Raw genomic sequence first — 23,909 nt, forward strand, 5'->3', positions numbered from 1 at the left:
GATCTTACACTGTTAAGTGCAAAAAATACAGTCTCCAGTGGCTTCACAACTGGTCTTACTGAACAACTGAGTTTGTCAGTAAATTGTTTCTATTTCTTTCAATCCAACTATTGGAGAGGAAAGGGGAAGATAAAGCTAACTTTGAAGCATAAAGTTTGTGGAGGACAGTACTCCTAAACCCAGATTACGCACAAGAAAAATTAAACCTCCAAAGAATGAATGACACCTGATATTCAACTGTCCTATTGTAATTAAATATAACTCAGCAGGCTTGTCTACAGCAACCAATAGTGACAGTAAATGTGAAAACATGACCAAATACTGTTAGTGCCCCAACAACAGAGCAAAATAACTGAAAACCTTTCAATATATCCATCCAACCCTTTAAATACCTTAAAAAGTTTCAGAGCTTCGGTCTGTAGAGCCTCTGATGGCAGAGTGGTGAGGGATGTGTGCAACCCATCTTTACTGTAGCACAACATAGGATGTTTCCACAGAGGAGAACCTGAGGTAGCAAATGCGCAAAAACATGCAGCGTTAGAAGAAAGACAACAGTGCCCATGCTTATGAGGAGCCTTGCTGAAATGGCAGAGCACCCAAGGAAGCAGCACTGCACTAGGTCACATTATCTTTGGTGACACTTCGCTGATTTCAGCAAAGCCTGCCACAGATAAGGAGTCACTGGCAGCATTAGCCATCAGCAGAAAGTATTGCCATCCTCAACTGTGCCACATTAGAGTTTCTCATCAGCTCTTACCAGGACTCTGGTAAGAAGCTGTTCAGCTGTGTGTTCAAACCAGAGACACAAGCCCTGCTAGGGCAGCTGCCTGCTGCTGTTGTTCTCTTTTAGTGCAAGTCACTGTTCAGCAGTAAGCAAGGTTCACATATAGGTCCAGGAATATGTGAGTGTGCAGGAAAAGAGGATTACGTATGAATGCATAGGTTAATACATATTTGAGAACATGGTGCATAAACATACACGCATGAGCATGTATCAAAGATGAGGAGGAACGGACAAACATGGATGTATGTGTAAAGGTTCATACATGCAGACAAACAGATGTGCAGGTAACTGCGTGTGAGTGTATTTAGAGGGAAGAGAATTTGTTTGTATGGTCAAGATCTCCTGCAAAGGAAAATCAAGACCAACAAAACCAGGAAAACAAAAAAACTCCAGTTCTTTATTTTAATTTGAATTAATGTTACAGACGTTTCAGAGGCTTTAATAAATGATGTGACGCTGAGATGGATTTGTCTGGGAACCAGAGGAGAAGGACATTATATAATATGATGTAATACTGAAATCCCCTTCCCTCACCTTCGGCTGGATTAAAACTGAAAATTGAAATTACTTTTCTCAATACTTTGCTGCCATGGAAGAGTTTGTGGTTTCTACTTACTAGGGTCTCCCTCTGCATCCAGTAGTTTTCCAATGAGTTGCTCATATGATGTGCCCACTGTGGTATTTCTGCTACCAGCTGCAACGGTCAGGTGGTACAGCCAGGTATTCTAGGCATGAGGATGAGAACAGTGGGGATCAATTCAGACCTCTTTTCTACAAACAGGTTCAGCCTGTGTGACCCCTTTGTTCACTGTGACCAAACAGACTCCTGCTCTCCAAAAAAAAAAGAGACTGTCTTTTATACCTTCTCCTGTTTGGTGCGGATGAGTAAGTATGTGGGACTCTGGTCCTGTGGGTGAATCACCAGTGTACAGTGGGATGAGAGAAGTCCTCCACCAGTGGCTTCATAATCCTCATCAGAGTCACAGGAACGGTCTACTTCTTCCACTTTGGACTCACGCATAGGCAGATGCCCTAGGGGACACTGTAAGGAGTGGAAGCGAGTTAGATAAGTGTAGCTAATCTTCCAGTATGGATAGGGAACACTGGGAAAGAAAAGCCAGATCAAAATGTTGGCAGCTCTGTAAAACGTAAGGAATAAATAATAAATTCAGTGTTTAGCTAATGTAATCTTGCATTTCTATAGAATCTCTTCTCTTTCATGAAGTGTGACACTTAGAAAGTATGCCACTACTTTTATTATTTTTCTTGGGAGACTATCTACAGATCAGAATGAGAATATGAAAATAAAAAGATGGCTTTTCCCATAAGGTGCTGTTTTCTTCCCATTATACTTGATGTCAGTTGCTCAGTATCTTGAGCCACTGTTTTCTGATCCTGGTCAGACTTTCTGCTTGGTAATGGAAAATAAGTACTCCTAAAATTACATAAGTAAGTAGATTCAGACAAAGAGAAGATATCTGCTGTGCTAACTCTGGAGGTCAATCCCAAATACGAATCACAGTATTTCTTGATATTCTAAAACTTGGGTTTTGAGATAACCAGGACAAAGTAATGTACTATTGGCCCAAGCTTCCAGAAATGGAAGCACATTATACTAATTAAATGACCCCCCTTTTCCCATATTGTTGTTGCTACTAATTTTCATGACAGTATGCAGATATCTATCAGCTGCTGTAATAAAGTCTGCTCTAAAGGCTTGACAAGACCAAATGGAGAAAATGAGAAACAAGATATACAGTGATACGAGAAAGTTCAATCACTTGCATTTTAAGTCTGCTGTCATTCCAGTTTAAAAAAAAAAATAAATAAAATCAGAGAAAATATTGATTCTGTTTGTGGAACAGATGCTGTTAGAAGAGGAAAAGTACAACCAAGGAAGAGCTTGAAGCACGAGACACAGAAGCAGTAGAAGGAAAGAAAGCTTCACGAGAAATGGGAGAGTTCAGGAACAAAAAGGGGGAAAGGAACTACCTTATCTTCATGATTTCGATAGTAGTAGAAAGTTTTTCCAATCAGTGCACACCAGACCAGCTTAGAGTGACCATGCTTGACCTGTAAGGAGGACAAAGAAATACAGGCTTTTAACATCAGCAGTGTTGCTGGAACAATTTTCTGGAATTTCAACTTCCAAGTCACCTCTCCCTTAAAACCTTGCTTATATTATTTGTCTTATGCTAATATAAAGCTCCTCTCAAAACATACAGGGCGCCACTTCCAAAAGCAGGAAAGTACTCCTAAGTAGACATGACATAGGTGCTTATGGAAATGGGTCTAAGATTTGGTGAAGTATTTTACTCATTCATAATAACTTATCATTTCTGTATTCTGAAATACAATATGAAGAATCACCTATTTAAAATTATAAAACCAAATCAGTTCATCTCAGCAGGAAAAGACCAGCCAACCTGTAGTCTGAGGAGCTGTTTCCTGTTGTAGTAAAACAACAAAAGATGCAGGTTGTCTTTAGCCATCTTAGAAGCTGATCAGAATGATATTAAAATATTCATAGTAATTTGCAATGCAAAACTAATCTATGAAAATGGTATAAAGCATAAGAATTCTCAGCCTTTGTAGCTTGCACTAATGTACATGCAGTCTGTTATGACTTGAATAAATGCTAACCTAGAACCATACAAGCCATTTCCTTGGAACTCTCCAAGTTACAGACCTATTAAATGTGACTTAACGGTTTCCTGATGTTTTTGCTATGATATGCTGTGAATTCTGTTGAAGAAAAGCACACATAAGCTAGATATTTGTTATTACTTACTATTTGACAAAGTTGGTATCTTTCAGTAGCCTTGTTTGTCCCATTCCTTATCATTTATATAAATGTTTTGCTTTGAAATACAGAAATCTACTGCCACTTTTCTTTCTTCCCCTACTCTTACTGGGAGTATTGAAATACTGGTTTCTTGCTCACATTTACTGTACAAACCAAGAAGTTGGTACTGATCCAAACTGAATAAAGTATGAAATACTATTTTACCTTGGTTAGCCAACCTTTCACAGTAGGTTTATCATCACTATGAGGAACACCAACAGGACTGGTCACTTGTACTCTCAGGATACTCTGTAGGACATGAATCCATTCTTCCAGGATGTTGGGCGAGTCTGCTGTCAGGAAGTAGGTCCTCTTTTCTGTCACAAGCTGGAAGGAAAAGGAGTGAGAAAATATAAATCTACACACCTACAAATCTTTTCTTCAGCTGCTGAGTTTCTTTATCCCATACAGATTTTTTTTTTTTGGTCATTCAGGAGGGATTTTTTGAGGGTAAGAAAAAAGGTACTAATCCTCAAAGCCCAAGTGAAAGAAATGAAACTCAAATAAATCGAATTCTCATAAGCTCTCTTGATGTTCTTCTTGGATATTGAGGCTTTACGTCCTCTCATCCTTTCTTGTTTCTCAGTGCTGCTGCTAATTTTTCATTGTAAAGGTGTTTACAATGTCTACATAAATATGGGGGTTTTGCTGCCTTCACTTTGTATTGCATTCTGCATTCACTACCTTGTAACTCTGAAAGGAAAGATGCTATGAATTTAATAGTATTAAGCCTTAGCAACTTCAACTCCATAAGAGCAGAAAGATAGCTCACAGGTCAGGCCATGTGCCTTTCAGAACATGAGAGAAACTTCAATGCTGCCTTTATAATAAAGTCCTCTAACATAATGATGCAAAACTGAATCCACTGATGGTCTAACTTCTAGTACTTCAAAAGTAGGAATCCAGCACTTCAGATGTTTCTTCAGATCCTCCAGGCATGTAAAAGGCTAGAGATCTTGTGAGAAGAGTTTTTCAAAAAAAGGAGTTCCTAGTACTATCTCACTCATCCAGCCACTGAGTGTTATCTGCAGGCTAAAAAAGCAATGCCTACCTGGAATGTTTGGGACCCTTCACCTCTGACAATTTGGCATGAGGAATTCAGCTCCATTTGCCCTTGTGGTTTGCGGATAACATCGCTCTGAGGAAAGAAAAGCAAACAGTTTTTTCAGTAGGAAACCTTGGATGGATAGTAGAGTACTTATATACAGCAATTAATATGCATGTGCAGGTCAGAGTCTGCATTCATGAGCTGGAAAGGACAGCTGAAGGCTGCCAGGTTGACTGTGAGACAGTGTGATCCCACTGCAGTGATGAAGCAAAAGTCTCCTCAGTAGTGGTAGACAATATAACAAGGGTAATGGTGACAAATACTGTGTTATGAAGTTCAAATTGTACATTAGAAAAAAACCCCAAACCACCAACAAACCAAAGCCTTTCTCACTGGGAAGACAATATAATAACAAACATGTATCAGGACGGTGGTTGAATTTCCACCTTTAGAAGTTTTCAAGATTCAGCTAGACAAAACCATTGGTTTGGGATAAAACCGTTTACAGCTGATGACAGTCCTTCTTCAATGTGTTAGCTGGACTAGGGTCTTCCAAAAATCACTTCCAACAACAGTCTAAATTCTGAATATTTATGAAATTATATATATATATATGAATATGGTATATATATATATGAATATAATATATATGTATAACATTTTTGTGCATTCTAATGGATAAAGCCAGTGTCAGAAATAAAGATGCCCTGTGCCCTAGGATGTATTTTTTCTTGTTAGAATATGACAGCTGACAAAAATGAAAAAGTTGAAAATCAATCTTCTCAATATTCTTGACTTGTAAGCAAAGATGTGTATAAACACAGAAATACTGTGTAATTATGCAAGTGTGGAGGAAATTGCTGTCCAGAGGAAAAAACTGTGGAAGGTGAACATCCCTAAGTATAATTCTCTGTAATGTAGCTAAATACAGCACAATAATGAAGGTAAACAATAGCAGTATTTTATCGTACAAACAAATTTTAACTTCATGAAAGCTTACTTTCAATTTTATCCTAGTTTTCTAGTACTTCCATGTCCATGCAGGAGGGTGAAAAATGAAAGCATCCAGCTTTCTTCTTTCCCCCTGGAAGCTGTAGTTTCCCTCAGAACCCCATGCACTGACTGATGAGTATTTCTCCAGAGAGGACTAAATGTATTCCAGTGACTTACCGGAGACTTGTAGTACATGATTTGTCTGTTTCGAAGAACAAACCATCGTCTCTTCCACATCTTTACCTGGCTGCCCATTTTGAGCAAGTAACCTGATTTCTCCATGGGTTCCTGGAGGGCAAAAAACAAAGGGGATAGGACATTATCCTGCACCTCTCAAAATACAAATGAAAGTGTGCTGAAGTCAAGCCCAGATGTTTGCTGCATCTCCGTCACTTTCTGCTTTGTTTAGCAGCAGCCATCAAAGGTCAGTGCTCTCTGCTCAGCTTGGAGAGACTCCTAAACTATCTCTGTAGCTGCAAATACCACTTTGTGTTTCTTTATTAAAGCAGGTATCTGAAGATAATTTCACTGGTTGTTTGATGCATTGTAAACTTCTTTGTCTTCCTATCAAAACACTGATATTCCAAAGCAGAGTGAAGGCTGTCTCTACGCCATGATTAGACTCCCATTCCTTGTCTGCTTGATCTCTTAAATTCAAGAGTACAGAATTTATGCTATCCATGTTCCCAGATTTTTCCTAGGACAAAATATTTTATCCTTCCTCTGAATTTCCAAACTTGTTTTGTCCCAAAAGTGTAAGGTCATCGTTAAAGTAGAATATGACTACGGGAAATCAGTACAGGTCATCAGGAAAGAATACAGCCCTTGATGCACATATTTAAATCTAACCACATAACAGAAATTGCACCTTCTTCTGAAGCATTAGATAGTGTCTTTTGATACCTGTCAGCTGGACTGATCGCCCAGTCTGTCAGTCTGTCACTTTGCAGGGGATAACTCAATATACTGTAGTTTGCTTCTTCAAGACCAAGGCTCTGTTTGCATCCCTTTACAACTGTAATGTAGCAAGACTTACAGTGCAGATTCCACCATCAGTGGAATAGGAAGATGTTCGCTGTAGCTTATGTTCTGGCTCTGAATAGTCATCATCCAAGGAATAGGCATCAGGAGGGATGGCATAGTCACTCTCAGAGCTCAGTGAGGACATAGATACACCTGTTTAAAATAAAGGAAGGAATGAGAATCATGGCTAGACAGAAGCACGCACTGAACTTTTCCCCACTCTGAAAAAGTTTCTGAGTTAACCACTAAGGTTTTTTTTTGTTCAAGAAGAAGAAATCAGATCAGACTTTGGAAACTCAAACCCCACTAACCAGACTTCTGAGACCTCTTTTTCCCTAGGAAGACAAGTAGTGAAAGTGAGTTTTGGATACTGACAGTGAAATAAATTTATTGTTGAATAAAGACAGAATAAAAAATATTAAAAAAAATTAAATCAATGGACTTGTTATCTCAAGGGCAGACAGATTGTTTTCAGCTGTAAACATCCATAATAAAGTCTAAAGCCCCTCTGCTTCCAACTAAGGAAAAAGCTCCCTCACTAAAAATGGGGCTTTGCTTTCTGTGACTCTTCCACCACTTGTCCATGGCAATGCAGAGACACATCAGCCAATGCATCACAAAAGTTAAGACTACATGAAATATGATTCTATTTTATCGACTACCAATTATAATGAATATTCCATTCAAAGATCCAGTTTAGCCTTCCCAGCAGATAAGAAAAAATGTCCTAGTCAGGATGCAAAGTACCTGATGCCTCTAAAAGATAGGAAAGACTTCCTTACTGGTCAAGACATTACCAGCCAGTGACAAAGACAAAAAAAAAACAAAAACATTTTCTTTACTGTGCCAGTACTAGCTTGCTTTCAAGGAAAAGTCACAGAAAAGGTACAGACCACTGGATATGTGATGAATTTGGGAAAAAATCCTTCCCACAATCTAAGTTTAGCAATTGCCTGAATGGAAATCTATCAGCAGTAAAAAACACCTAAGAGAAGAGGTTTCTACTGAGTAGCTGTTGATGTCCGCACAGATTCTGAAAGAACTCCTTAGTAGCATCACTATGGCTGAGCATTTGCCTGTCAGTGATGATGCTGTTCAGGGCATCTTGCCTCACCTGTGATGACAACAGTTCATCCTGCTCAGTAGCAATACTCCCACTTTACCTCTTTTCACTGCACGAGGGCTGCCTGGCATGCTAGCTTTCTTGTTCTCAGATCCAGCAGTGGAAGTCCTTAAGCTGGCATGGGAGCCACAGTCATCATCAGATCCTGAAGATTCGTCTACAAAAGGCACGTTGCTGATCTGTGTGGCTCTCTGAAAAACAGACCTGTATTGGTTAGCATGCGAAAGAAGAGTTTCTTCAGGACAATCCCTGCTTACGTAATAAGGAGGCAGAGCAATCAATGCCCTTCATTTTCACATCAGCTTGCCCACTTCTGCCCCCATTTCCTCCCCTTCTGGTCTGAGAACTTCCATGCTGACTCTCTAGTCCCATCTGTTTCGGTCTCATCTGGTTACACCCTCATACTGTTCCACAAGCCCTGTGCTCCATTTTATTCTTTAGGCTGCACCCACCATCACCTCTAGGTTTCTACAGCCTCATAGTGCAGCTTCCTGGACCAAAACTGCTGCAATGTTCTGTACTCCTAAACACATTTATCATTTGCTACTCCTTCTGCATTCTTTTGGTGTCCAGTACTTCCTGACATTCTCTAATTTTCTTTCCTTCGCTGCACAGCTTCATCCTGTTTTCTCTAAAATTACTAGCAGGTCTGGACCATGCTTTTCATAACAGGAAAAGTGAGGTAACTCCTTACCCCCTTCAGCGTAGTGTAGACTGGCACAGTGACATTTCTGTAGATGAGACAGGTAAATGGCCCAGAAGTTGAACACGAGAAATTGGAAACTGGAAAAAATGAGAAAGAAAGCAAGAGAGCAAGTAATACAAACTGGTGAAAAGGTGAAGGTTTCAATGGAGAAGTATATCAAGGACTGCCATCCTGGACAATCTGGCCTCGAAAAGACCAGGGAACATGTTATTAATTACATACAACTCCCACAGAGAGCTGCAAAGTTCTCTCCATTTAGCCTGTAAGACATCTTACCCACCCTGTGCTCTCCATGGTACAGTGGCAACCTGGTGCCCCACGTCCAAACAGATAAAAGCCCTAACAGGGGACAGTGATGGTGAATAAGACTAAAACCAGGCCACAGACATGCAGAGGCAGAAGAGTGGCTACAAAAGTGATGAAGGAGATAATGGAATCCCTGAAGATGCCACTGAACATAGAGGCACAAACAGCCCAGCACAAACCATCCCTGAGATCAGATGTGTCCTCCTCCAGTCCTATCTGTGAGATCAAATTTACTTTGAAAACAGGGAAGGAAATGAAGAAATGTGAACAGCCAGAAGCCCAGGTACTGCACTGTCACCAGAAACTCCCTCTAAGGATGGATCTTGTCTAGAACTTACAGCATCTGGAGGTATCATTCACCATGGCCACTTCAGACAACCTCATGCCAGACTTTGCCACAGCATAGATTCGGCTCTCCTGAAACAATAATACCACGAACAACAATGATCAGACAAAAATGTGATTCTTGCAGAAAGAAATGCTCATGTCACAGAATCACACCACAGTCACACCTTTGGGCAGGAAGGAGGGGCTCTCTGAGATTGCTGTATTCCACCCTATGTTGTGTGAATGACCATTAGTGGAAGCACGTTACTCTGTGTGAATCCCCAGCTACAGAGATGATATCACAGACTCGAACACCTACATGCAATTATCAATAAATTACTATATCACAGCTTGGAAAGAGATGTGAGTTTTCCAGTTTATAAACAATGCATTAAAATGAATAAAGAACTGCCACAAACCAGGACAATTTATTGAGTCACCACCTGCAAAGGATGCCCATTCTCTGATAAGGGAATGAAACAAATGTCTGGAATGATCTCAATAAGCCCGTGTCTCAGTTATAACAACATACAGAGCTTTCAGTTCAAAGGATCTCCAACTGCTTCATGAACTGGTAACAATTCCAGCGGGAAAACCCAAATCTGTATCTAAAAGCAATATTGTCGCTAAGACATTAACCACTCTGAAATGGATAAAATCCAAAGCTAGGAAAATCTTGCTGCTCCTAAAAGCATACAACCAAACACTATGAAATAGAACACATAGTACATATACGTGAAAGTACCTAAGACTGTGAAGTCAAGTACACACAAAAAAAGAAATTACAGAGTAAGTATTTTTGTATGTATTCGCATTGAAACTTAGTTTCCAATGAAATACTCTGAGAATCTTTTTCCCCAGACATCTCCTATTCAGGGAATGTAATGGGTATTTCTTACTGATTATGCTACTATTTATTATTCTATTCATGACTTACTGTTTGATATACTTAAATTTGCCCTACTTGGATACATTTACTTGACTCTGGTCTAAAAGAAAAAACTGCAGTTTCTTTTACCACACTATCCATCTTCACTCCCAGTACAGTTCCATATTATGGATTGAAAAAAAATAAATTTCTTTGGAAAAGTGGATGTGATTATAATAATAAATGGCCAGTCTTCGCGAGCGAAGATCCGGGGAAGGTCTTTACACCTTCCAGTCTGCGCATTGGATTTTTTAGGTGAGACACAGTGTGCACGGAACTGAGCCCACCCTTTAATCCTAAGGCTCATCTGCCAGGGCCAAGCAAGCTTGGACGGTGGCAGCGAGGCCCTTAGGATGTAGATGGATTGCCTTTTTAAGGGTTAATGAGCTCCATCTGCCCGGGAGTGGCCCTGACTGGGAATCGAACCCAGGTCTCGGTGGTGACAGCGCCGCGACCTTACCACTAGACCACCAGGGGCTCCATGTGATTATACTGGGGTTTAAATTGGTATCATAAAGGATCAAAAGGTCAAAGACCACAATTAACACTTAGTTTTCCTTGAAAATAAATTTATAAAACATAAGAATTAACAATGAGTGTTTGACTTTGCACCTTCAGTCAATCATTTGTTTGCCTAAGCCTTTTAAAAAAGCAAATAAAAACAGAATCATCTCTTTTGACACTACATTGATTTTCACCAGGTTAGACTGACACAGACTTTGGCCTCCTTAGGAGCCAAGGCTGACAGAGTCCCTTGGGAGTCAGTCCTGAAGGGCAAAGGAGTCCAGCAAAACTGAACACTCTTCAAGAAGGAAACCTTAAAGGTGCAGGAACAGGCCATCCCCATGTGCTGAAAGATGAGACAGTGAGGACGACCGGCCTGGCTGAACAGAGAGCTTCGGCTTAACCTAGTAAAAGAAGGAGTGTTTATGACCTCCAGAAGAAAGGGCAGGCAACTTAGAAGAACTACAGGCAGGAGATCACTGAGCCACTGTCCATCATTTTTACCAGCAATCCTAATCAACTGGGAAGGTCAAAGGAAGTTGGCAAAAATGACACCCATCTATAAGAAGGGCCAGAGGAGGATCTGAAGAACTACAGAGCTGTCAGCCTGACCTCAGTGCTAGAGAAGGTCATAGAGCAGATCATTCTGAGTGCCATCACACAGCATGTACAGGACAGCCAATTGATCAGGCCCAGCTGGCATGGGTTTATGTCCTCCATGACCAACCTGATCTCCTTCTGTGAAAAGGTAACCTGGTCAGTGGTTGAGGGGAAGATTTTTTCTTTTTTCCAACCTAAACAATTCTATGACTAGCAAACAATCCAGCTAACAAATAACTGAAAGCAAGAACAACAACCCCCTTTCTCACATAATGTAAGCAACAGGACATGTATACCGCTTTACCAAAGGTTTTCACAACATTTTCCTAACAGCAGAATCATACCATGAGATAGGAATGCTGAGATCTAATCCATGTATTTATTCTAGTATTCCCAGATTTTTCTCACTCTGGAGCAATGTCATCTGGTCCACTGCATTTATGAGTCATTTTCTATCTTACACATGTGACAACAGAACTAAGGACTAACTTTTGATGACCCATAATGATAAACCACAATGCAGCACCTCTTCCCTTTTATTTATATTCCTATGTTTCTTGAGCACTGGTTTTTTCCATTATTTTTTTTTTCCCTTACAAAGAGAAAAGAAGAAAAAAAATTGTCAGTGGAACCAGCATGCCCCTGTCATGCTGGAACTGTCAGACTTGGTGGTTCAAGAATGTAACCCGTGATGTCCACAGGTAACAATTGCTTGAGTTGTTGTAGCCTAACTACTGGGCACTACTCAAAGATAAGCAGCACTTCTCAGCCTGTTGGCCCTGCATTTCTTACCCATGATGGGAATCTGTGCAGCGGTGGTGTTGGAGGTTTACCACCTGGGTCGAGTATGCCAGCCTCAGAACTCACAGCTTCTTTCTGCCCTGCAGGTAAGTGGTATATTTCCTCACATGCTCCAGCTTCTTCCCTCAGCAGTCCACATTCTGTATCCATCTTCTCCAACACTCCATCATCATCAATATCTGTCTCCTCCACAAGCCCATGGCAGACTGGAGGGTCTGTTATGGGCTGGAAAGTGCTAGTCTCTAAGTGCATTACACGATGGAAAGAATTGGCCCCTGGCTGTGGTTGGCTGTGATGTCTCTTGGCCAGTTGGATACTGTCTCTTGGTGTATTGGGTGTTCGTATTTTTGGAAAGGTCATACTACTCCCAAGGCTGCATTCCCTCCCTGCACAGGAGGAATGGGCTGTAACAGCTGATGTTGACACAACCAGGGATGGTTCAGCAGTTTGGAGATGGCCCTCAAGCATGCTCATTATTTCTCCTGAGGAAGAGGAGTCAAGCTGGCGGGAGTGGAATCTGGCACTCAGATCATCAGAGAAGCGAATGCCATCGAAACCCACTTGTTTCAAGGTGCTCACAGCACTACAGTTTTCTTTCAAAGATGACTGAAAGGTCAAAGCCTCAAGAATTCTTGTTGTCTCAGCTGGAGAGTCCACTGATACAGGATCAGAGCACCCTAAACTGTGCTCAGGGAATACATCTTCCTCTGTGGAGAGATTCCAGCTTGATGGGTCAGACATGAGCTTCAGCTTACTCTGGGGAAGCAGAGATTTATCCTCTCCATTCTCAGTAAACATGTCATTGGCAGGGACTGTATTTGCTGAAGAAAGGACATGCTTGGTAGGTCCTGTCTGACACAACTCTCTGAAACCAGGTGCAAGGAGCACAGATTTCTGGTCTATCTTCTCAGCAAAAGAGGCCTGTGATGCTCTGGGCTTCAGGGAATTACAGTTCCAAAGAGATTCAAAGGGAGGAATGCTGGTCATATCTAAAAGGGAGAACATATGGTTAGGGCCTTCAAATGCTTTAATGTCTTAACTGTTGCTTCCTAATGTATGCTCATGCCAGTTGTATTTCAATAACACCCTGGCCTGGTCAGGACTATACAGAACAGGAAAGAGATTGCTGGGTACAGTTATAACAAAAATGCTATACATTTATAACTGGGAATAGCATAGGAGAGATGAGCAGGAAATGATTAATCCCTGTTTCTTACAAAAGTGGAACTAAGGGGCGCCTAATGAAATTATCAGGCAGTGCATTTGAAATTTACAGAAGGAAGGTTTTTTCCCAGACAAAAAAGGAAATACAATGCTACAGATACGCCAGAAAAAGTAATGTATCGTAATACGGAAGCTCTGGCCTAGAAACTTCCTAAGCTACTGACAGCAGAAGCTGGAAGGGTATATGGAGAGGAAGACAGGTTTACTTGCAGTATTTCCTACGCTCTTTCCTGAAACATCCACAACCAACCAGGAGATGGGATCCTGGCCTAGGCAAGCTTTCAGTCTAATGCAATATAACAGTTTTTACTCTTACCTATACACAATTATGTCTCTTCTCTCTTAAAACAGCCATGAGAAGGAAGTGCACTTACCCACACAATCCTGTCAAAAACATCCAAGTGGCCAGAACTGCTTAGCATTGCTTTTGGCTTTAGTGGACCTACAGTGATTTAAGTCATCTAATAAGATGGTATGATTCCACCCCTTCCCGAGGGCTAGATGAGACTTCCAGGAAAGGTATGGAGATCATCTTAAGCATCATCTTAAGCATCACACCAATCAATGAGGTTACTCTCTTTTCAAGAGTTTCCCTAGACCTTTTTGCTATCCTTTTGTGCTATATGATCCACACAGTGCTTTTTGCCACAAAGCTTTATAATAGATTCTAATACGGTTTTGCTGTAAAATCTTTTTCTTTTCTTAGTTCTTTCTCTGCCTTTTCAGTTGCTATATTAGAAGATGACATAAAAAATAGATCCTAGATTGCTGTCCTTTTTCTATTTAATACCTACACTTTATAATTCTTGTAAATTCTTCTGTTCCATAATCAGCAGATTTAAAGACTATCTCAGTTCTACAATTTCTTCTGAATAGTAGCTTTAGGGTATGAGAAAGAATGGATAAAACTTGGAGTGTCAGAGAATGTTTGATTGACACTGGCATTTATATACTGCCTGACTGAAAAAAAACCCCAAATCATTAGATGCTTTGGAAATTGCAAAATATGGGTGAGTGTGACTCTGCATAGGTATCACTGAAAATGCTGCCTTAACATCAAACTTTATAGGTATTTCTTAACCAGCAATGGGATTTACAAGGAAGTAGAAACAAACTGAAGACACAAAATTACAGAGGGAAGAGCAAACAGTAGAATAAATTACTGGTGACAGTGGAGAGGATGAAACCTGCTGAGAAAGGCAACCATGAGACCTTGGTGCTTGAGTCACAAGGAACTGAATGTTAACAAAGCTAACACGTAACACCGGCACACACAAATCCTGGCACACATTTTCCCCTGACCCTGAGGTAAATCATTAGTGTAGACTGAAAAGAGGCCATTCATTTTAAATATTGCTGGTATTTTTGCAGCCTCCTGGATGTGACAGGAGATTAAGAAGAGGAAGCTGTTACTATTAGCATAGCAAGCAAGAAGAGATTTGTCTCTCTGCAGAGGCCTCTGACTTCAGCCTGGCATAGTGAAACTAGTGAGGCATAAGAGGAGAGGGCAGTGCTGTTTACTGCCCAGAGAGCTGGGATCCAGGGAACACTTAATACCAGATTATTAACGCAGCTTACCAGGCATTCTCCTTTTGTGAACAGTCAGAGCCAGAGGGGATGAGAAAAAGCCACTCATAAAGCATTTCACTAGAAACGTGGCAGGATTTAGAAGGAATTTTGCCTTATTCCCTAGCTGTGGAGTGACAGGAATGCCAGAAAGACTTCTGCAGGAAAGAAATGCCCCCTGCCCACATGCCCAGTGAAGTTCTGGAAACGAGCTATCTTACTGTAACCAAACCAAGCTCATGAAAAAATAAAAGGAAGAAAATAGTTAAGAGAGAATTTCCTCTGCAAAGTGTGTTGCAATGAAAGGTGCTGAGTACAGGCCCTGGAGACTAAATTTTTCCATCTGTCCACCAGAGAAAAACTGCAAAAGCCCAAACACCATAAGCAGCTTTCTCCAATCCAACCTGATAGCACAGAAGAACCCAGCTTCCTAAAGGCAGACCAAACATCTACTGCCTTGGATTATTCAGTTCCTCAGCTCACATGCCAGCAGAGGTTCTGTGAGGATGACAACAACTCACATGTGGAGGCAGAGTGAAATACCTTGGGGTTTTCTCCCGTCCAGCACTGAAGTGAATGGAGAGTTTTACTATGTACTTCAATAAAGGCTTTTCAAGAGCACAAGTGGCTTATTTTAATGGCAAAAGCAGATTTTTAGAAAAGGGTTCGGTGTTCAATTATTAGTGGGAAAACAATTAAGAGTTTAAGGCAGGTAAGCATGTTATTCCCATCTTAAAAACAGATACATTGAGGAACAGAGCAATTCCACGGCTTGCTGTTACAAGTGTTAATTTCTGACAAAGTTAAGAATACAACCTGGGAATGCTAACTTCCACTCTTGTGGTGGTTACTAGGCTACAATGCCAGGTGAACACATTTACCTTGCAATGTATCCTGAAGGGCTTCAATTTGCTCCATCAGCCTCTGATTACAGTTTTTTAGGTGGTAATTCTCTAGCTCCAGCTATGAAACAACAACAATAAAAACTGAAAAATAACGCAAAACTGTGTGTGCATGTGATCCACTATACAGAACATGTCTTCATCTTTATCACATTCAAGTGTCTTAACAAGGAAAAAAATGATGTGTGAGTCCACCAATCACCTTGAAATCCTTCTGCTCAGCAGCTGCATTGGACAACCCACTTAAACATTTTGCTTTGCTCTCTCAAACAGCCTCTGTATATACTATTGCACTTCTCAAAGAGGTCTTTTAACTTACTCCCCTGATATTGTTTATCATTTACTCCTGTTGCAGAAATAACTGTCATGAAAGAGAGAATAAAAAAAAAACATTACCCAGAAGGAGCATTTTTCCATCTCACCCTGTATGTAGTGAAAGAAGGGGCAAACATTACGGGTACATTTACATTTCCAATTAGGGATGAGAGTTTCTTTGCAAATTTGTCTTACGCCTTTACTTGAGGCGTCTCAGCATCCATTCTTAAACAGCAGTGGTGCAGCCAGACAGGCTTCCTTCTTGATGGCAAAACTGAAACCACACCAGTGGTGCTGTCTAGAGTAACCCATTAGCAAAAGAGACTCCAAGTTCTCCAACTGGCAGTGCTCCACTTTTGCATGGTACGCACCTAGAATCAGCATCTGGCACAAAGTTCATTGGCAGTAAAGACATAATGTGAATGTATGGTCCTGGATTCACAGCAGGCCACACCACAGGGTTACCCTGTGCTTCCTCCTTTATGCTGCACCAGTCAGTAATGTAAATGCACCTTAAGTTATCTCATACAGGAAAACGAAAGAGAAGCAGCACAGCAGCTTGGTGAATTATCTAGGCAATCCAGTGATATTACAAAGTCCCATCATAACATAATTATTTCCCACAAAGACTGTTTCTTCCAACGCTAACACATTCCCTTTCTGGCATAAACTGGGAAATATGTGTCTTTAACTTGGAGTAAAACACCAGATAGCCCCACTCCCAGCTGTTAACTATTACTGCATATTTAAAACTGCACACTGACCCACTGCTATCTTTGTTTTTCTAGAGGGTAGGCCCAGATAGAGGCACAAGTCCATAGGATGGATAGGACAGAGAGGTTAGAGATGAGAAAATACTGGGCAGTAGGAAAACAGCATTAGTCAGAGTTGGTAAATTAAGGCAGAGCAAAGGATATGTTTGTGTTACAGCTGGTTTGTCAGAAAGACAGAAACAGCCCCCAGAAAAAAAAAGGAGAGGCAGAGGAAAGCTAGGTGAAAGCTACTTGTGACTAATAAACCTTCTTCAGAGAGTGCTTTTGGGCACTGTTGACTTCACAGTCACTTATAGTTTGTCCAATAGAGTCCTCACCTAAGAGTGATGACCCTAGCTCTACAACTGAGTATTTGTAGGGCCAAGCAAGCAGAAAGCCTCTGTGGCAGACTGACTGTCCTCAAACTACTGTCCTATATAGGAGCCCACTAGCAGTGCAGCCACTGTACGTACTCACGGGCCTTGAAACTTGGCAGTAAGCTAAAGACTTACCTCCCTGAGCTTAAACGTTACCCATTCTTTGATTTTGGCAGCTTTCTCTTGAACAATTTTGGCTTCTTCAGTCCTCAGCTGTTTCTGTGCCAAAAAACCAAAACCAACATTACACACATCAGGAGAGTACAACTAACTGTTCTCAGTAAGTTACTGCACCAGGAGTGAGTGAAATGCTGAATCTCCCATTCCAGATATAGGATTTAAGAGAGCTATTTGGAGATCATTACTTAGCTGGCCTTAGAAAAAATCAAGATCTAAGTTGTCTTACATGGTCTCTAGAGTTAAATTCAGAGGGTTGTTTCACGAGTTTGTTCTGGAATAGCAAAATCCAGCTCAGGTAATGATTGCTCACCTACCAGAGTTTGAGCACAATCTGCAACTTTTTCTGGTTTAGATGGTTTTGCAATGTTGCTGTTTGCTATTGACATCTGTAGTGTTACCCCAGCCCACACACACATTATTGCCCACAGTTAATAAGAATTAAGCAATGCTTACAAGTGACTTATAAAATCTAATCATTCCAAGCAAAAGGGATTCACCTGTTGTAAGGACAGGTGTAGGGCACAGAATTTCAAGATACACAAGATGGAAACTAATACTAATAACATATTTAACACACACAAAATATTTTCATTGAGAAAGTAAACTAAAACCCCAACAAAACAAACAAACAAACAAAACACCAAAACACCAGCTCCAAAACTTGACCTTGAAACGCTAAGACGTGCTAGGAGGTTTTCAGATGGTGTAAGTGGTTGTATGTTTACATATCCATTAAAACAGGTTCTAGTCCACACAAAGGTGTTATGGCAATACTGTTGATTTGCACAATGAACATTTTTCCCCAAAATATCTGCTTGGGCAATATTGCTATATCATTTCTGCAGCTGTGTTTTCTCAGCTGCGTTTTTAACTTTTCTGAAAATTTCCTTTGAAAGATGCTGGATTAATACCACGAACACCTGAAGCCTTCTGTTTATCTCCTGTGTAGCTCCATCAGAACCAACATCACTGAAAGCTCTACTATCTACACAATGATTTAAACATCTGCAAGAAGAAATCGGTTCCAGGAGCAAGGGAGGGAGGGAGGAGGAATATATGCTACATGGCACATTCAGCTCTGGTTTCTCCAATTAATGGGTAAAGACTTTTGGTAGCACTTGGTGGTTTCCCTGCTAGATTGTTTTTTCTGATGTGAACAAATATTGGTAATTATGATAATAAAAATGTCAGTGCTTCCTCCCACTTTAAGTTTTTTACACTGATGAATACCATATAAATGCAAAGTAGACTGTGCAAAATTCCTCACATCTTCACATCACTTTTAGTTACCATATGCTATTTATCACCACAACTGCACATTTAAATGCTCTTATTCAAGTATGTTTGCATACATGCATGCTTCACATGCTTCAAGAAGAGGGTTTATTTAGCTTTTTTCCCTTTTATATGACTGTGTGTGTTCCTAATCATCAGGTCTCAACCTCTGCTGGAGTTAGAATACTAGATATGCCTACAGGTCTGAAATGATCTGGCACATATAGTAGATCTACCATCTCTGAATATCCATCATATGGGAAATGGCTTTGAATCCCTAATGACCTGGACTTGTCTCAAATCAGGGTCCAAGAGGTAAAAGATTCAAAATATTACTATACTATATGGCAAAGCACAATGCCAAGATTTTATTTAGGGTTCTAAAGTAGAATGTGGCATGACAACGTCATTGTCACCAAGCTTAGTAAGCCCTGCTTCTAAGCAGAACCAATTCACTCAGGCACAGCACCCATAAATGCAGTTATTGTGCTTAAAGATCCAAAGGCAATTAGAGATTCTTTGTGTCCCACACTATTGTGTGGTCCAGACATGACCTCAGTGTTCTCTTAATAACACTCTGAACTCCACAGCTTTTCCCATCCCAGTGAAAACAAATAGGATGCCTTATAGGGATCCTTAGTGACCTTCTATCATTGCCACCATCTCATCCCATTCTGAAACTAAACCAGTGACTCTGACAAAGAGTGTTTCTTCTCTGGAATTGTCAAGCTTTGGCTTTCATTTCTAGAATCTCATTTTGCCTCTTGTTGCTGGGACAGTAAGATTTCTACTAATAGTCCTTGAAATAGGTGACAATTAGTTAAATGTAACTCAAATGGCCTTTTTTTTTTTTTTTTGCTTTAAAATTCTACTGAGTTATTTCTATTTAAAAGTAATTTACTTTGCGACACATAGGAATAACTCATTCCTCGTATAAAAACCACAGGGGAAGGCCTTTACCAGAGCCAAAAGAGAAGCCCTGCTGTAGAACTAGCTCCTTCCTTTGACCAACTGGAAATGGAAGAGACTAAGAAGTATCCACATTGTGAAACAGCTGCTTTTTTACAGTGAGGACAGCTGACAAGAGATCACAGAATCAATTAGGTTGGAAAAGACCTCTGAGACGACTGAGTCCAACCTTTGATGCAACACCACCTTGTCTACTAGACCATGGCACCAAGTGCCACATCCAGTCTCTTCTTAAATGCTTCCAGGTATGGTGACTCCATCAGCTCCCTGGGCAGCCCATTCCAATGCACAGTAACTCTCTCCAAAGAACTTCTTCCAAGATGAACTATGTTACAGGATTGCTGAAGACTGGGAGAAGACCCTTCTCCAGAAGCAGCATAAACAGAGTCAGAAATGGGCTACGTAATGATTTTGTAAAGCAATCTATATGCTAGGAAGTCAGAGAAACACTGTGACCAGACGGTAGCATTACAATTTAGGGTCTCAACACTAACATAAGAAAGCTCTTTAAGCACATTGACCAATCTTCTATAATGAAGAGACATGGACTATTGAAGCAGGGTAGAATGTTCTGTGTGAAAAGGAAACAGAGGATCTTGTACTGAGCAGGCATCATTTTACAGCTGATCTGAAGGCAACTGAGAGGCTGACACGCAAAGAGATATAATCCATTCCTTTGAACCACGCATTACAGAATCTCTCTAACTCATGAAAGTTTCAGGTCTCCCTATAGAAAATATCCCTACCTGTTTTGCTAGCTGTGTCTCCAATCTGCTGATCAGATCCTCTTTTCCTTGCACTGTGCCCATCAGGTCTTGGTATTTCCTCTGCAGGGTGCTGTCCGATTCACAAGTATTCACATTGGCTAGTTTTATCTTCTCTTCCATAACTCTGACCTATAATAATAATAATAATCAGAAGGAGATAAAAAAAAACCAACAAACAAAAACAAAACAACAAAAAACAAACCACTGTGTTTCAACAAACCAAAAGTGTTTTGGCAACTCCCATCTTTCTGACAAGTGTTTTCTCCAGACCTACTAAGGAGTTACCATGTTAGATATTTCAGAAGATTTGTCTATCTTTGAGCTCCTACCAGTGCCAAAACTTTTTCATCTCAGCAAGAGAAACACCATTGTGATGCTCCTTCACTACAAAGTTTCAATGCACTAAAATCTAGCTGCTGTTGAAGCATTTCAGGTTTTCAGAAAATTTTTAAAACCTCTTTGCTGTCTTCAAAACCTGTGTCTCTCGGTAATGTCACTTCATTTTACCATTACTTCATTCTATGGCAGTGGATTAAAAGACTTCATTTCTAAAGATGAATGGAATCCCTAAACTTAACTCAAATGTGCTAATTGCAGAATTTGATGATGGGAAAACCTCAGGTTCCAACACCAGCTTCTTTCCAAAGAAGCTAAATCTGTAAAGAAACCAACTCCAGATACCATTAATTTAGCATGAATTTAGAACCAGACAGACAAAATGCAGGCAGCAATCTGAGCACTTCACAGAGTCTGTGCAAGAGAGTTACTCATGCTCTGTTAAGCAGCCTACACTTCATACTTGCAGAAGCTATGTTTTGTCCTCCTGTCTGCCTGTATTAGGCAGAGAAACCAACTGCCTCTTCCTCATACTGAATCAGAAAGGTAGGCACCCGACATCTGAGCCAGAACACTAAGCCTGCTGAGTCGGATGTGTTTTCATTAGAGTTTAGGGTGATTATAGTAAAAAGAAATAGCCCCTCCTTTCTGTCTGATGCCCAAATGCTGACTCTGTACTAGAGGCTCACTGAGGGGACTGCAAACATGTGATTTCCTTAATTGAGGTTGGCAGCTACAGGGAGTCCATTGAATTAATAAATCCAACCCCCCAGACTCCTGGAGAGAAAGATAACAAGGGATTTTGCACTTGATGCGGAGCCCTCTCATTTGTCAGCTGCTTCTCATTCATGGTGAATGTACTCATTAGTGAAAAGGAATGGTCCTGCTCTTATGCTGTCACTTCTTCAGGCTGCCAGGCAGCAATGAAGTATTTCTCTAGGAACACTTACCTCTGGATGCGGATAAGGCTGCTGTAAAGGCAAACATTGAGGGTTGCTAGTCTTTAGGACCTGCCAACACATGGCTACAGAACTGCTGTGGCAGGTGAGTGAAGGCAACCCTCATTTCTGCAGGTGGCAGGTGAGTGAAGGCAACCCTCATTTCTGCTACACCTTCCCAAACAAGTTCTCCCTTTCTGGCCCATTCTCGGACCTGGATTTGACTTGCTCTCCATCTTCTGCCTTGCTGTCATTGCATCTTACCATATCATGGACACTCTACTCCTGTCATTGAGTGTCTGCTAGTACGAAACCTTCTTCACTGGCCTGTGGTAGTAACTGTATTTCCTGCTGGTGTTGTCACACCTGTCACTTTTGCCTGTATTATGTTACCTTTGCCTGTTTTGGTTGGGTGTGAACTTACTGATACCACTCTCAAGAATAATTCTTATTCTTGGTTGGCAGTTGCTGATCTAGCATAGAAGCCAACAGTGTGGTGTCTAGACATAGCATCTTTCCTATAATTACGATGGTCAGTAAAAGATTTTGATGTCAATATCAAATTGGCATGAAAAAGTATGTTCTGCAGACAGAATACCTTTCCCAGTACTTCAAGTTCTTGATTCCTAGGCAATATGTTTCCCAGTGCTTATAACACTTCCTATTCAGTCCTTCACTACTGAATTCATCTTTGACAGCCATTCTCAGCCATCCTGTATGGCTTTTAGTTCTGTGCTTTAATCTGATTCAATGCTCAGTCCTGCAGCTTTGTTGAGCTGGAGGGAGCTGCTTCACTTTAAACCTCTTCTGCAGTGATGCAAGAGCCCAGACTACCTGGCCCTTCTTGGCTCTTCTGTTTCTGTAATACTCCTTGCAGTGCAGACTGTACAACAGTCTGCTTCCCAAAGGTCCCCTATTCTTTATAGCCTGTTCACAAGATGAAGTCTCACTGTCTCTCCCCTTCTCCATTATTCAAGAAGCATAGAAGGACTAGCTAATTTGTAGATGATTCCAGTAACAGGCAATGAATCCAACTCATGTTTTTCTTCACGGGCTCTTAAGCCAGAGCAGTAATTAACTAAAAAGAAAGTCCAAAACAAGTGATAAGGGTGTGTCTGCAAAACCTACTTCTTTCACAGAACCTTCTCTACTTGCAGACAAGTCCTTACCAGTACTCTTAAGTATTTGTTTTCTGAGGACCTGCCAGGCAGCTCTATCTCTGTGCTTTAATCCTGAGTTACAACATCCCCTTCCTGTTCCATAACCAAGCATGCCTACCGTGGACTAGGGGGTAAAGGTTGTGATGCTGAGAGGCAGATCTAAGGCGTTAGTTTTCACTTAGGATTCAACATATTCAGGCACCTGTTCACAGCTATGGCTCAAAGACTGGCAAGTAGACCAGAAAATCCATTCACTACTGTAAATCAGTGTTTCCCTAGCAGGGCATAGCACTGCAGAGTGCCATCTGTATGCCAGGCCAGAAGGAATTTAGAGGGAGTTACTGGTGGACTTGTACCAGAGCAACCATAAAAAAAATCTCTTACCTGTTTCTCTGCATCCTCAGCTCTTTGCTCTGCTTCTATCACTCTCTGCTCCAATTCCTGCATCTTCAGAGCCCAAAAAGAAAGATGGAAGAGGGGGAAAGAAAGAAAATAAATTAATATCACCTAGAAATTCACCTGTTTTACTGAGGAATCTTCCATTTCTTGTGCAAGTCTACAGATCTTCTTTGGTATCTTTTGGGTTAACTGGACAGCTTTGACCAGGAGAAAAAAAAAAAAAAAAAGCCTTTGATCTTTCCCAGTCTAATGCCCTACTTTGAATTTACCGGAACTGTTGCCTCATTAGTGAGCTTCATCATTCATTACATGGGTCAAAGAAATAGTCCCAAAGTCTTGACCTCGTCTCTACAATTTACACACCATGGGCTGTCCCTGCAAGAAGCCTGTCTACAGTGCACCATTCTTCCCTGATTTTATTTTAGCTAGGATTCATTCACAATGGTAAATAAAAATTAATACATCTTGGAAAGCTCATGGCAGGTTCTCTATGATGCCACATTACAACAGATTAGTATTTTGCATTGGCTTCAAAAGCATCTCATAGGCTCATAACTCATAAGATTAACAATGATCTTAACTTTCCTATGCTTCTTTGCATTTTAAACAGCTTTGCAAACTGGCGATTCTGTTATTTGACATCTGAGCATTGGTACTATTGAAGTCAAAAGGCACTGAATAGAATTTTATCCTAAATGTACATAAACAAGTACATTCTCATGAAATATAGATAGCACCTATACCTGGGGTTCCTCTAACAA

General features: G+C 40.7%; 1 protein-coding gene across 2 annotated transcripts in view; it reads right to left on the bottom strand.

Annotated features, from left to right (window-relative positions):
* The window catches only part of PLEKHH1 (pleckstrin homology, MyTH4 and FERM domain containing H1), a 58,184-nt gene that overhangs the window by 16,588 nt on the left and 17,687 nt on the right, over nucleotides 1–23,909 (bottom strand). For both annotated transcript variants that reach the window (XM_050335147.1, XM_050335146.1), the window contains exons 3-18: nucleotides 23,134–23,196; nucleotides 20,295–20,444; nucleotides 17,260–17,343; nucleotides 15,660–15,741; nucleotides 11,980–12,977; nucleotides 9,167–9,245; nucleotides 8,511–8,599; nucleotides 7,857–8,007; nucleotides 6,707–6,846; nucleotides 5,848–5,958; nucleotides 4,681–4,767; nucleotides 3,795–3,956; nucleotides 2,777–2,857; nucleotides 1,647–1,826; nucleotides 1,401–1,509; nucleotides 393–505 (exon numbers count right to left, since the gene is read on the bottom strand). In XM_050335147.1, the coding sequence (XP_050191104.1) occupies nucleotides 393–505; nucleotides 1,401–1,509; nucleotides 1,647–1,826; nucleotides 2,777–2,857; nucleotides 3,795–3,956; nucleotides 4,681–4,767; nucleotides 5,848–5,958; nucleotides 6,707–6,846; nucleotides 7,857–8,007; nucleotides 8,511–8,599; nucleotides 9,167–9,245; nucleotides 11,980–12,977; nucleotides 15,660–15,741; nucleotides 17,260–17,343; nucleotides 20,295–20,444; nucleotides 23,134–23,196 (2,679 nt within the window). The remainder of the gene's footprint in view (nucleotides 1–392; nucleotides 506–1,400; nucleotides 1,510–1,646; nucleotides 1,827–2,776; nucleotides 2,858–3,794; nucleotides 3,957–4,680; nucleotides 4,768–5,847; nucleotides 5,959–6,706; nucleotides 6,847–7,856; nucleotides 8,008–8,510; nucleotides 8,600–9,166; nucleotides 9,246–11,979; nucleotides 12,978–15,659; nucleotides 15,742–17,259; nucleotides 17,344–20,294; nucleotides 20,445–23,133; nucleotides 23,197–23,909) is intronic.

Source organism: Myiozetetes cayanensis, unplaced genomic scaffold (genome assembly GCF_022539395.1).
Source record: "Myiozetetes cayanensis isolate MyiCay16 unplaced genomic scaffold, myiCay2020 scf6-25, whole genome shotgun sequence".
Taxonomy (NCBI): domain Eukaryota; kingdom Metazoa; phylum Chordata; class Aves; order Passeriformes; family Tyrannidae; genus Myiozetetes; species Myiozetetes cayanensis.